General features: G+C 40.9%; 1 protein-coding gene and 2 long non-coding RNA genes across 30 annotated transcripts in view; 2 read left to right on the top strand and 1 right to left on the bottom strand.

Moving 5' to 3' along the window:
- Positions 1-15,270, bottom strand: part of ABLIM1 (actin binding LIM protein 1) — a 221,001-nt gene that overhangs the window by 91,266 nt on the left and 114,465 nt on the right. For all 28 annotated transcript variants that reach the window (XM_083504842.1, XM_083504843.1, XM_083504847.1 and 25 more), the window contains 2 exons: positions 3,947-4,130; positions 2,677-2,786 (listed from right to left, as the gene is read on the bottom strand). In XM_083504842.1, coding sequence (XP_083360968.1) covers positions 2,677-2,786; positions 3,947-4,053 — 217 coding nt within the window. In that variant the 5' untranslated portion in view covers positions 4,054-4,130. The remainder of the gene's footprint in view (positions 1-2,676; positions 2,787-3,946; positions 4,131-15,270) is intronic.
- LOC310707711 overlaps positions 1-15,270 on the top strand; it is a 308,528-nt gene that overhangs the window by 215,628 nt on the left and 77,630 nt on the right. The gene's annotated exons all lie outside the window — the stretch shown is intronic.
- Positions 5,671-14,678, top strand: LOC310707726. Its single transcript, XR_014526697.1, has 2 exons — positions 5,671-9,904; positions 10,667-14,678. It is a non-coding gene; the product is annotated as an uncharacterized lncRNA (long non-coding RNA).

Below are 15,270 nucleotides of genomic sequence, written 5' to 3'. Positions count from 1 at the left end.
CCTATAACCTTGGCATTTTCTGTCTAAATGGCATTAAAATTTCAGGTTCCGGACTGCTCTCCATGGACATCAGACCTGCTACCTTTGAGACAAACTGAACAAAGGATCTTCATTTTAGAAGCAACCAACGAAAGGGTGACAAGTCCGCTCACCCTTCCGGTGCTGTGGTGTTGCAGGACAGCAGAGGTTCCACTAAGGCCCCAATGAGGGAATTGTAGCATGGGTACCACATCCAGATAGATGGCGGGGGCTCTCCCCTGCCATTGTGTCATCTCCAGCCTAAGTCCTGCACATGGGATTATTCAATTCTTCAAGGTTCCCACTCAAGAGACGACCCTATGTACAGAAAGATGTTTCCTCCAGTGTCCTTGCTCTCTATGCAATCATTAATTTCATAGTTGTGAGCACCTAAAAACTGCTTCTGTTTTGTCGCTCCTAGGGCATTCCAAGATCCCCCCTCCCTGCAGAATGTTCCTTAGGTGTATCAATTTGCAGCGCCTCAGAGACCTTTTGAAGGCTTTTGAGCCAATGTTTCTATGTTCCATACTGGACGGTTTTCAAAAGTTGTCACTTTCAGAGTACTGTACTCCCAAGATTCAATGGATTGTCTCTTGTCAGTTTCCGTATTGAATCCTTCCTGTCAGAAACCGATGGAAGGAAAGGATTTCCATTCAATAGCTCACTTGCTCCTTTTTTTCATCCATTCCTCTGAATTCAAAATTAATGAATTAGAAACTAATGGGGGTGCATTTATTTTACCTTCAATCTGATTATATCACTGAGTTCTGAATGATAGAGTTGTGTTTATTGAGAGATTTAACACACATAGCCCTTGTATGAAAATAAACTCACTTTCTCTTTCATCACAGCTAAAATATTCAACTACCTATGCTTTTAAAAAGGAAAGACAAACGCCCAATATTATCACCATAAACATACAACAGAAATTTCACTGGAAGATACAATAATCCTCTTTTATCTAAAATCTACAATTAAGGCAATTGAAAAAAATTTTGCATCCTTCTTTTTCTACCTATAAGCTTTCTTGCTAATCTACTTAACAGCAAGTTACCAAGTAACAGAGACACATCCTATAAAAGAGATCTACTTCTGAACAGGGCTACATTACAAAACATGACTTCAAAAGGAGAGGGAAGATTGATGAGGCTTGCAGCTTTGGAATGAAGCGGAAGATCTGGAATATTTTGCACTAATTAAAATTCACCTGTCAGAGCAGGAGAGTAGGAACCATCACATGAGACAAGAGACGTGGAAGACAAATGTTTGCCAGCTACCATTTTTCTGAAGTTTGCTTTTTAAACTCTACTCAACTTCATTTTCTAGCAGAATTAGCATCTGGTGTTCTTAGCAAAACTTGGCATTAACATTATCTTATACTTTGCTTCGACAATGACAACAGATGACCACCAGAATTTTTACCTGTATAGTATAATCTCTCTCTCTCTCTCTCTCTCTCTCTCTCTCTCTCTCTCTCTCTCAACAAATGTACTCACATACTTCTTTGGATGATGGGATTGCTGGTTTACTTTGCCACTATATCTCTTAACATAATCATCACAAAATTGTTTCTTCTTTATAAACTACTGTCAACAGTTATTTACAATTTAATTCCTAAGCTGATATTAAAAAAGGTGCAACTGCTGAAATTGTGAATTTCTTGTTTAAAAATTTAGAATCTGATTTTGAGGATCTTTTGGCATTCCTAAACTAGCAAACCAACTAGCCACAACTCATATATCCACTGCGTATAACACTACAGTAGGGTTATTATTTGCCAATTTCGCAACTGTAAAAATCTGGAATTTCATTCAGACCTTGAAAATGCCCCACAGTAGCTACCAAGAGGTGAGAAACGAGTGATCAGCCATCACTACCAGTAACTGCCAGCAGTACTGAGAGATTTTAAAAACCTCAAGTTGGCAATTCAGGATGGCTGAAATGTTTGTACTTAGAAAACAGAAAAGAGCTAATCCTTTCCTGTAATGTTTTACTCTTTTTCCAATCAGTCCAAGTATTGACATGACCAAAATATCAGGAGATACAAGTAATTATTATAAAACACTTGTAGAGAGTGTCTAGTTGATGTACTCCAAAAGCTGAGCATTACCAGAGGTCATGGCTTTGGGGAAAGGGAAGGGGAAACACATGGTGTACAGCAAATCAAATTAAATATTGTATTAGATACAAATTTTCCATCACAATAAGGGCACTGTGAGATCAAATGTTATGTTACCACTCTCTAGACTTTAGGTCATTTTCAGCTTTCTAAAATTCTTTTTATACGTAGCAATTACTTGAAACATTGCAAAATTTCACTTTCACTTTTTTCTTTTAATGGGAATCACAGCACTTACACCAACAGGGCAAAACTAGGTTGTATATTCTCTGGAGCATCTACTATCAAAAGCACTAGGGACTAGAATGCATTTTGAGAGAAAAGACATGTCATGGGATCAGCTCAAGAGACTAATTCACAAAATACCTTCTCCATGCGTGGTTAAAAATGTAGTGCTCAGGTTTCCAGAATGCAGAACTGAGCAGCCCCAGAAACAAATCAGCACTGCTCAGGTTAGACTGAACAAATGGTACAAAATAGAGAGGAGGCTATCCAAGAGTTCAATTTTGTAGTTTAGGAAAAGATTACAGAGTACTTACTGCTGGAACTGGAGAGTTCTTTTGGGCTGGATGACATAGGCTGAGCACACATTTGACAGAGACAGTCTCTTCCATTAAAGGTAACCCGGTCTCCTGGTGGGAAAGGACGTCTGGAGAACGAAAGAACAGAAGGATTTTAATTCAAGGTTATCTGTGGAGTTTCATTCTTTCAGTCTCTTTCTCATCTCTCTTCAGCCGCCGCCTTTGGTGCAAATCAATATCTCGCAGGAATGTGGGCCAAAAATGTTCAAAATGCAACACTGGCAAAGCCAGGCACTTGGAGAAAATCCAAAAGACTAAATGCACCTCCACTGGAAGAGAAGCAGATGTTAGATGAGACTGACTGATAGTTTCGCTTCAAAAAAAGATATCACAGGAACAGTATGAAGAGGTTGTTCTTTTAAAAGTCTAGCATACATGAAGGTTTTCATTTGGGAAATAGGGCCAATGGACTTTCTATGCTCATGCAAAAATCAACCACTTAGCAGTCTTTTGCATTCTGGACATCCAGCTTCTTTTAAATAAGTTAAGATAGCTTAGTTGGTTAGATCATGGTGCTGATAATGCCAAGGTTGCAGGTTCAATCCCCGTAAGGGACAGCTGCATATTCCTGCATTGCAGGGAGTTGGACTAGATGATCCTTAGGGTCCCTTCCAACTCTATGATTCTATTATTCTAAGTGCTGATCAGATGGCTCATGCTCAGCAACTGATGTGCTCAACCAACCCCCATAGTCTGAGCAATTTCTAATCTTCTCAACAGTCACAGAGTAGTGTAGGTCCCCTGGGAACAGCACTGAACTACAACCTTTCACATAAGAAGGAAAAGCTTACAGCACCAAGTATTCCCAGGCAGCCTTCCAATCAAGTACTAACCAGGAATGATTCTCGCTTAGTTTCCAAGCTCCAATGTACTCAGAATTACATTCACACTTAACCCTTCACAGTACAGTAACTGGAAAATAGCTTTTATGAATTATAATTGTCTTCCAAGCCAGGAGTAGAAAGATGATATTGTTGCTGTTATTGTTATTTTTTAATAATAATAATAATTTGGTTCTGTGTCACTCAGATTCAGGGGCAAATAGTGGTGAGGGCAAAGAGAGCATTTTCAGCAGGAAAATAGTATTAGGGAGAAGGTTACCCCTCCCCCCACTATTTACCATTTATATAATATTTTATCATGTATGTAATTTTTAATATGCATCTCTTACTTTGCATTGGTACTGTCTGCAGTCCTGAAGTGGTTTATCTAACACCAGATGACTTACTTGCATACAGTGCAGGCAAAGCAGTTAGGATGATAGGTCTTCCCAAGAGCAGTTACAACTTCTCCTTCCACAAACTCCCCACAGCCATTGCATCGGGTCCCGTACATCCGCTGGTAATCCACAGTACAAAGGTAATCTCCATTCTTAATGAAAAAGCCACCTTGAGCTAAGTCGCACCCGCACACTGTAAAGGAAAAACAGCAACAACAACCAATCAAACAAGAACAACAATCAATAGAACATCAAGGAGTTGAAAAGTGCATTTGTTCATGAGTGGCTAGTGGAACAGAATATTATGAGGGATGTACTGTGATGCCAGTGGCAGCCCACACAGGAACGCGATATGGCTTTGGAGGCACCACTCAGCCGTGGTGCAAGCAGAGGCTCGGAGTCACCTGTAAATCCCAGTGCCTATCTACAGCAGTGGGGGATTTGTGTTATATTATTACATATTATATTATAATATAAGATTAGTTTATAAAAGCAGAAATCATTACAAATTCAAACTGCAACTGTCAGTTCTCCCCCACCCCAATCTTAATTTTAGTGAAGATAAGGCCACACAAAACTCACCCTTGTTGTTTGCAAAACTGATTTCAAGCATATGAGAAAGTAGGCCCAGTGCTAATTAATTCAGTGGCTTTTTAACAATTCAGTTCTTCAGGGATCACCCAGTTAGCTACTCATATAGAACTTTTAATATACAAACTACTTCATTATCAATATCTCATTCACTCATTAAAATTATTTTTAATGTGAGTTCTCACCACTTTACAGAATCAGAGTGAAGCAGAGAACCAGTTAGTCTATGCCCAATCCAGAAATTCAAATCCAAGGCTCCACAATGTATCCATGTCTAATACTACTCGTCCCTTTTGCAGAATTCCATATTTTACCCTCCCTCTGTTTTACCAAAGTTATCCTACCAAAGTATTGAGTTCTTAACATCTGTCAGCACATTTATATTAACAACTCTAAAATCCAGTGAGGAAGTAGCTACAATTACTCTCCTGATTTGAAAGAGGAACGAGCTGACAGCTAAGGACAAGTCATTGTTTCCTCCTTGTCACCTAACACTATTCCCCTCACTACACTCTATATCCTCTCAGTAGGTAATACAAATTGCTATATCTTGTTGAAAGATGGAGGCATCTGGCTTGCCATGTCTGAAATGAGAATGCTGGACTAGATGAACCTTGTCATGTTTTCTTATGAGTTGGGAGCTTAGCTTCACAAATGAGCTAATGCACTAGTGCTTCCCGTTTCAAGAGATCATCTCTATGAGGCTCTCACCAGGATGACTTCAGTAGCCTCCTTCACAGTTATTTCATTGTAACTCAAAGCTACTTTACAATGATGACACTGTCATCTCCAGTTACAAGATGCTATGGAATAAGGCTGGTCTTGTTGGCTTAAAGAATATACACAAAAAAACAACCAAGTATATACAGCATACCCCATTATGCTTGACATATTGGGCAACATATTTCCCCACAGATTAGCATATACCACCATCGTTTTATAAAGGGAGTCTCCATACTAACCAATCTGCTAAAGAATACTCTGCATCTGAACAACTTATGCAACCTTAATCACTATTTCATGGCCATATTGTAAGCAATAAATAATTTGTTTTTAATAAGCCTATATGTATTATTATTCAAATACAATTCAAAATTGGGGGGCGGGCAGGTGTAGGGGACTCCCTGGTCCTGAATGGGGTAACTGTGCCCCTGAAGGATCAGGTGCGCAGCCTGGGAGTCATTTTGGACTCATAGCTGTCCATGGAGGTGCAGGTCAATTCTGTGTCCAGGGCAGCTGTCTACCAGCTCCACCTGGTACGCCGGCTGAGACCCTACCTGCCCGCAGACTGTCTCGCCAGAGTGGTGCATGCTCTGGTTATCTAACACTTGGACTACTGCAATGCGCTCTGTGTGGGGCTACTTTTGAAGGTGACCTGGAAACTACAACTAATCCAGAATACGGCAGCTAAACTGGTGTCTGGGAGTGGCTGCCGGGACCATATAACGCCGGTCCTAAAGGATCTTCATTGGCTCCCAGTGTGTTCCCAGGCACAATTCAAAGTGTTGGTGCTGACATTTAAAGCCCTAAATGGCCTTGGCCCAGTATACTTGAAGGAGCGTCTGCTCTCCCATCGTTCAGCCCAGACACTGAGGTCCTCCTCTGAGGGTCTTCTGCTTATTCCCTCACTGCGAGAAGTGAGGTTACAGGGAACTAGGAAGATGGCCTTCTCAGTAGTGGCACCCTCCCTGTAGAACATCCTCCCTACTGATGTAAAAAAAATAAACAACTATCTGACCTTTAGAAGACATCTGAAGGGAGCCCCTTATTGGGAAGTCTTGAATGTTTGATGTTATAGTTATATGCTGTGAGCTGCCCAGAGTAGCTGGGGAAACCCAGCCAGATGGGTTGTTGTCGTTGTTGTTGTTAACAGGATCCCAAATCAGTTTTAAATGCTCAGTTTGCCAACATTGCATAATGAAAAATTTGTAATGGTCAAAGGTTTCAACCATTTTACACAAGAGTTAGATTTTCCTGTTTCCCAAAATACTCTGCTTAATATCCAGAAAAACAAACCATGCAAACCCCTTCCCAAAAAGCAATCCAAGCACATAAGGTTTTATTAAAGTCCATGTACGTGGGAAATATCCCAATATTGCATTAAATGAATGAGGAAAACAAGACTGTTATGGTCATGATATCACAATTAGCAAACAGTATGGTTTGACAAACCAAACCATATAGAACAAAGTAGTACTGGGTATATCATAAGACAAATGCATCTCAGGTCATTACATGGTAACAAAATAATCTGATTATTCATTAATAATCAGGCAATCCTTGGCTCCTTCAGGAGGAAGGCTGGAATATAAATCTAATAACAAATAAAGAGGCTGTATTCACACTGAGCAGGCACACAGGGCACCTCGGCACAGTCTTGAACACTAGCGTGAAATGTACTCCCTTTCTATTTAAATGATAGTAATCATTTATAAATGTGAAACTGTACATATAAATTAACGTGTGTAAATTTATGAAAAGCTATGACCCCTTTCAGCCTATGTCTGAGTGATACAGTTCTCTTTTTCTTGGGGGAGATGCTTAAGCGGTCAGCCTAGCATCCCTAGAAGTCGGGTGGGGGTGCTCACATAATTTGTGTTCACAAATGGCAAAAGAAACTTGGATTGCCTTCTGTTACTCCGGAAAAGTCTGCCAGTCAGAACTCAAACCTCTGATAAGGACTCGTAATTTCTAATGCCTTAACCGCTAATAAAAGCTCACATTGCTAAAAATGGATATGATACTACACTCCCTAAATTAATGGCAATATATAGAATGCCTTCTCCTCCTTTGGCTTACGCATAGCTAGGAACCCACTGTGGAGAGATCACTGCTCCAGGTTATAAAGGGAGTTAGAGTAAGGACAGAAGATGAAAGCAGTCCAAATTTAGAGCCTTCCCAGGGATGGCAAATCCTCATTAAATGCACTTGCGAGTCGCATGTTCTCAGAGAGGGGATTGAAAGGTACAGTCCGAGAACTTTCCCCAGCAGTACGCTGTTATAAATTTGGATACCAAATCCAAATTTATAACAGTGGGCTGGCATAACACACAGATGAATCCGATTTCTTCCTACTCCTTTCTGCAGGCTAGAACTGGATTTTAATAGCCGTGCCCCACATTCAATTCACACAGAGTACAGAGGAGGAATAGCTTTATAAACAGAGCAGAGAAGCAGCAGCAATTTCTAAGTGTGTGTCCCATTTAAAGGACTTTAGGGCTGGCTGGTGTTACTCTCAAAACAATTAGCTTTTCAGCAGTCTTATGCAGTTTTCCTAAACAGAAAACACTGGTCACTTCCTCCATCAGAGCTCCCCCCCCCCCCTGCAGAAAAGCTCAGCACTTTCCCCCTCTGGCATTTGAAGCTGTCAGGATTTGTTAATAAGTATGGATGACAACTCAGCCACATGCACTACAAAACAGTACATCCATCTTCCTTTCTCTCTCTTGCCTTTTTGGTATCCATCCAAGATAATCAGCACTAATAACTTAGGCCATTTTAAATGTTGTTTCGATGTTAACTTGGCCATGCATTGTTTACACAATGTAATATATAATGTCTGAAAGCCCAGTCAATTAGCAAATAACTATTAAAAAACTTGTGGGCAGGCTTTGACCATCTGCATGAATATGTCACATGGACAGAACACTGAAGTCATGAAATGCGATCCTAGAAGACAGTGGGAAAAGTAATACCGTGGTACCTCTGGTTACAAACTTAATTCGTTCCGGAGGTCCGTTCTTAACCTGAAACTGTTCTTAACCTGAGGTACCACTTTAGCTAATGGGGCCTCCCGCTGCGCCGCCACCACATGATTTCTGTTCTCATCCTGGGGCAAAGTTCTTAACCCGAGGTACTACTCCCAGGTTACCGGAGTCTGTAACCCCAAGTGTAAGTAACCCGAGGTGTTAGTAACCCGAGGTACCACTGTGATTCCATGCGTGGTTCCAGGACTATTAGGTATCTTGCTTATGAAGAACTCGATGTTAATACTTTTTGTAGCAACTCCTAGTAAGACCAATATGGAACTGAATTGTATACATGATCAATAACCAACTGAAATGGTTTTCACATTTAGGCAGCATGCAATAGTTTCTAATGGTGCTATGCACACTCCAGGGCACAGATGTAGAAATAGAGATGGCAATGGCAGCTTGGGTTTTATGGACATGAAAAAAGTGAAGTGTGATAGGAGATCCCCCAAGACTTTATTTGATGAAAGAAGCAAAAGATTATATATGTGAGCCATATTTGCAATACTTTCTGAACAAAGCATCATTTCAAGTGCAAACTTACACTTCATAAAGGAACATATTCTGATCACAGTTCTCTTTTCTTTTCTTTTTTGCCTATAATAAGGTTGAAAATAACTAAGGTGGTTTGTCAGGTACCTTTTGTGTGTTCACTTCCCTCCCACTTGTCTTAGGATGAGTTTGAATATCATCTTGTCATGATTCATTTGAGGTGATCCTACTTCTGATGATGGAGCATTCATTCACTAGAGTGCTCTTCAAAATCACTCCTGAGATGAAAATCACAACTTAGCCTTGGCGTCTACAGATGCCTGAGTTATGGTAATGCTGCTATGCCTTTGGAATTCTCTGCATAGGGCTTGATTTGTGAATAGGCATAAGGGTAAGTCTTGTGTGGCATGGCTTGGCATCCCAGAAACAGTGGCAGAAAAAATATATAATATTAGAAGCTGCTCCCAGATGAACCCTCACAAAGCCCCACTGCTTGGGATGGGAGGAGAGGAATCCATTTGGGTCACATTATAACCTGAACCTACCAAATTTGCACTGCCTAAAATAGAATATGATCTAAGATGTAACCTTTGAAAATCACCCTTTTCTGAATTTTCCAATGCAGTTCTCCAATCAAAAGAAATGTGGGCAAAAGTTCATAGATTATGGGAAAGAATACATAGCAATGGCTATATTTGTGAGAATAGCATGCAAAAATGCACATTAGATAAAAACTGCTTGCAAAAATGTGTACAGTAGGCAAAACTACACACAAAAAATATTTATTAAGAAAAATTCACATTAAGATGCTGACAATATTTGTGAGGACATTTTTTAAAAATGCAAACTGCTGCAATGAAATGACCAAAATGAAACAGCCAAGTTGACAGACTCACCCATCCTTACCCATTGCAGGCATTTTGTAATACAATACCATACCATACCAGATCAACAGGAACCTCGTATTATCTTTCATACTGAGGACAAGGAGAGTCCAATGAGAAGACAGCAACCCCATATGACATGAGTGAATGACTGAACAATTTAGTTTTTAACATTTTGCCAACACCAACAGCAGTAACTAACAAGGCAGATAAATCACACACACCCCATCCCAATGCTGCTATAGCAGGTGTCAGGGGTTCAGGAGCAGAGGCACAGGAAAGGGAGGAAACAGAGAGCGAGGGGGAGGAATCCGAAGGTAATATGAGCGACGACAGCGGACCGAGATCTCCGAGTCTTTCCAGTGAGTCGGAAGATTCTCAGAAAGGGGCGCCAGTGGTCAGAGCAAGGGGGCGCCTAGGGGGACACCCCAGGAAGAAGGGACCAGAGGGGACTCAGAGAGCAGCAGTTGGAAATCGGGACCAGCGTCCCCACCAGAGCGCAGTAGGGGGGAGGAGTCCCAGGTATCGGGATCTGGCGGCTCTCCGCAAGAGGGAGGACAGGAGTTAGGATTGGCCACACCTCCATCGGGGAGCAAGGAAACGGTCAAGAGGAAGGTTGAAGGCTGCGCGCGCGCGCCAAGTTCAAATGCACAGGAAGGCGGCACAGTAAGCAGTCCGGATAGAGAGCCAGGTCCTAAAGCCCGCCGCAAAGAGGGAGAAGAGTCGGGGGGGGGTCAGCGTCAGAAGAGTCCAGGAAGGAAGAGACCACGGGGGGTAGAGGGACCCAGAGGAGAAAGGAAAGAAGGAAGAGGTGGAGTAAGGCGAGAGTATTAAGTTGGTGTACAGGAGGCGGAGACTCAGACGGAGCTTCGCCGGTCTAGCTTCTAAGACGTAGAGCTGCGCGCTGCGGCTTTGAAATGGAAACTGTAACTCAATAAAGACTTTTGTACAGTACTGCCGGCTAGCGTGGTCCTCTGTGAGCTGGGACCTGGAAGCGGCTCTGACAGCAGGTGACTTTTACTCCGAGATAGACAAGTTAGATCCAGTAGGGTAAGTACAGCTGCACTTGTCATTCCTGTACAAACATAGGATTCAACCACATTTCTTCCACTCTACACAACTGTGCAGTAGCAATCATTATGTCAACACGTATTTCCCTCAAGATTTAAAGAAACTCTTCAGTGCATTTTTACAACAGGCTATCTCCATCATATTAGTGGTTGGTGTCAGTTTTCATCTTTTTGACTATCTCAACTGTACCTTTCATGTCAAACAGAAGGAGTCAAGACAGACAAGGGTCTACAATCAATTGTTACAAAAGAAAGCACAGTTCATTTAATTAATTTCATTACAATACAGCTTGGAGGGTGTGTGTGTCATTCTACTGCAGTTCCCCCACACCCAGGTCTAACAGTTAATCAAGAGTGAAAGCAGTTACACATCATTCTTGCTTGATGAAGCTAATATCAGTACATACTCTTTAGGCAGGCATCCAGACTTATTACCAAGAATGTATATCACACTATCAAAAACTATACAAGAACAGGTAGCATGTCTGGCAGGACTTTTCTTCTCCCGAATGGACAAAAGAAATTCCACCATTATATTATTAGAACCGCTTCCCTGGAAAATACATTGTGAGGCACTTAAGGATAGCTCTGGAAAGCAGCAAAGTCAAACATTTGTGAAGGCCCCAGGAACAGGAAAGGGCTTACAACAACAACAACAGCAGAATCACTGAATCAAACTCTTAAGATGGCAGTCTGAGAGAACCTTTGGAGAAAAACACAGAAAGGGGTCTGTGATCATTCAAGTCTTCCTTCACAAATGAGCACTGGTTAAAGTCCATGAGTTTTGGTCCTGTTCACCTCCTCCTACTTCCTCCTCCTCCAGTACTGTATAAGAAAGTCAACAAAGCATTCTTCTCCAGACACTTTGTTTCTGTTCTGGATGGAGAAAGAGAAGAGACAGAGGTGCCTCTTATGGATCAATAGCTGGTTAAATCAGAGCAAGCAGAAGGCAGAAGTAATTCACTGACCTCAGAAGGAAGAGTGTGCCAACCTGTTGGGATAACTCTGTCATTTCTCTGCAGTTTTGAACTCCTTGCCTTGGGACTTTTGGGGGGCTTCTTAACCTTGGACCAGTTTCTAGCCTCAGATTTCCTGTCATTTAGCCCAAGAGCTGCTGGGACTAATTACCTGTTGCTGATCCTGTATCTCTTTTCTGCCTGAAGACAGATTTCTTCCTTACTGTCAAGGAAGAGCCTCTGTGATTGTGGACTGGACAGAAGCCAGGACATAACTAGATGTGTGGTTGCATTCAACATGACATGCCTAGTGATTTTTTAAATAGCAGCCAGACATGGAAGAGTGATCAAGATTGGGACCATGATGCACAATCCACTTAGGCTTGCAATTCCTCCTGCCCATGATGAGCACCAACCAGTATACCAATCTGCACCTTATTATCTATGGAGAACAAGAGCTGCCTTAAGTATTCAAGTGAATCAAAACATAATAAATAAATAAATAAATAAAAGAAACCTATTTGAAATAGAAATGCTGCTATCAATCTCAAAATTTAATTTGTTTTCCAGAGACCTCAGGTACTTCTGCTGGGAACCAAGGTCCTTTCTGAGTTCACCAAATGCCTGAATTACTATCAAAAAATAATCTTATCTACACCTTTGTGGGGGGGAAACCATGCTGATTCACACTGGAACAAGAGAAGAAGAAAAATAATGTAGAAGGCACCAGAATGAAAAGGGGGGGAAGCATGGAACCTCAAAATTTTGGTATCTTCAACATAAAGCCTTCATATAAAGTCATTTTACTGTCCTCATATTCCTGATTTGAGTCTCTCTTCTTTTTTGAGGCCCTCTGCAATCTAATTGGAGTCTGCAGCAAATACAGGTAACTCAGCATCCATCATCCTGCTAATGTTGAATTCACTTGCAAGACATGACCCTGTAGATTGTGCTAATGTCAGCACATTGCACACAGACCCCCAATTAGGCTATATTTGGTTCAGAGAGACAGAAGTAACTAACCTTAACTGTGATTTTCTCACTGTCTATGACATTAGAAACAAGAAAAGCTAACATTTTAAAGTCTATCACGGGAGTACTTTAGCTACTGTAGGTAAATTTATACACTGAATAACTTTTATTATAACATCTACTTTTGTACAGGAAAAAATATTAAAGTCGCACATAAGATTGTCACACATGTCTGTTTTGCTGCATATGCTTAGTTCTTGCCTCCCAGTGCTTCTCAGCTGCAGTTATGGTCAGACATAGCAAATCTAAAGAAGATTTCATGCTTCTTCCTACACAGAACTGTTTTCCATGTTGGAAACAGTTCAATATGAAGCACCTCTTTGCTTGACTGGTTTGTAACTGAGCTCTTATACAAGGGACAATTGCATATTCTTCACAAATGTGTGTAACTGAGTCCTGTTGCTGTGCTTTGTTTTTAAAGGAGAAGCTACCTTGGGAGGGAAGAATGTAGAGCAGAGTAACAGAAGAAATAGAAACCCTATCTGCTGTTTCTCCATTTGAAATCACCCTATGTGTTTTTTTCTTGCTGGGTTTCTTTCTTTCTTTCTTTTTTAAGTGTTTGCTAGCAATTTCCTTCGCACCAACCAGATTGCCAGTAGTCAACACAGCATTATGCCACAAATAAGGAATGGTTGTGAATTTTGGGAGCTGAGGGAAACAAATGCCCATAGTTGAGAATAGGCACACTAATTATGAGTCAAACCAAATTCCTACATCCCTACTGCTGGTTTTCCTTCACAAAGGGTTGGGAGAAAATGGCAGGAGGGAAGGGGGAAGGTGGTGGAATGTTCACAAATAGGCTCAGCCTTTCCAAGTGTTGAGAGACTTCTGAGTAAAAGGTTAGAAAAACGGGGCCTTTCCAAATCATAACTAGTATCGTTCACCCATTTCTAACACGTAAAACATTTTACAAATATCACATGAAAAACTGGCTGTCTACATCTGCCCTCATTGGGAACAGATTCAGAATGGTTAAATTAATGTAACTATGTGAAAGTGGCCTATTATTATTATTATTATTAAGGAACTGCACTATGGTGAATAAGGCCACACATCAAGCACATTGCAGATACTGTTTCACATTAGACCATTAGACAACTGGGTCTTTATATTACATACCATCGTTGTTTTTTTAATTGTCGACACCTAATTACTACCTTCTGGCTTCATTGCCTTCATTCATCACTCAAAATTAGAGTAATTCTATTGAGAGAAAGATCACAAGCGAGGTCAGAGTCAGGTTGTAATCTTGCTGCCAGTCTGATCCTAATTTAGATCACCTTTTCATCTTAGCCTTTTAGTCATAATACCACCAACTGGGATTCTCTAGTTTACTCCCACTTGTGCATTTGAATGCTGTGTACAATCTGCCTGCTTTCCAACATGACAAGCAGGAGCTGATATTAATAAGGATTGTCTTCTGAGTTTGTGACATATAAATTGCCCCTTTTACAAGTTCAGACAAGCCTAGATATCTGTAGAACACTCTGAAATATTGGAGCAGTAATGTTTTACCATTGTTTATCCAAATCAGGTGCTATAATAAAGAATCTCTTGCATTCTAATGACTGAATTGGTCAAGTGGTCTATGGAAGCCATAAATATTTGCCTCCCTAAGGTATTTCCTTTAGAACACATATTTCCCGAAGAAATTGGGACTATGCCTCCTATCATGTTTCATAATGTATAAAAGCAAAATATTTCCCCTGAAAACTCCAAAATAAAAGGCTTTATTTTGCTTACAAATGTGCATTTATCACAGTGTTTATGGTCACACAGATACTTGTCTCAGGGGATATGGATTAGCCACAGTTTCCTCCCCCGCCCCTGTATCCCTTCTTCTCTTCCCCATTAAAGAAAAAAGGCATCTCCTTCTGCGCAACATTAAATGGCCTTCAGAGATTCCTCCAAGAGCACTCTGCACAGTTGTAGGGAGTCACCTTGGCATAAAGAGGAAACCCCCCCCCAATGTCCTCAAGCATCACTAAGAGAGTCATCAGCACTTATGAATACAGTAGTACACAGTGCAGTGTTTTATTCTACTAATAAGTGGGCAATCTGGTCCAGAGGCTATCCAGTAACAGTTACATCAGACACCATTCCACAGGAGGCCAACCATATCACAGCATGAGATAATCACAGACAATGACGGCAGAGCTTTAGGCTGAAGGGAGGTGGGCCATGTATAGACCAAAGTTGCATCCTCATCAACTTCCACACCAAGTTTCTCTACATCCCCCCTACAAAGCTTAAATGAGTTCTGGTGGAATACTTTCCTCATGAATTGAATCTAATTATGTCTTCTAATGCAGCCATTAGAGGTGAGAATAATATATATTGATGATGTTACTGTCCTATACTGTTCATAAATACTGCTACCAAGATATTAAGTCATTCTCAGCGGTGCCAGACAGTCTGCCCTCTGAAGAATTTATTGATAGAGAACCAGAGAAAGGTAAGCTGCTTCTGATAACAGCATATTCAGAGTTCAAAACTACTTGTGAATTGAATAAATCAATAGCATGGAAGGCTCTAAATTAAAATCTTTGGGAAAGA

This window comes from Podarcis liolepis (genome assembly GCF_965112155.1).
Source record: "Podarcis liolepis genome assembly, chromosome: 5".
In the NCBI taxonomy this organism is placed as follows: domain Eukaryota; kingdom Metazoa; phylum Chordata; class Lepidosauria; order Squamata; family Lacertidae; genus Podarcis; species Podarcis liolepis.
This window is presented reverse-complemented; position numbering and strand designations above follow the sequence as displayed.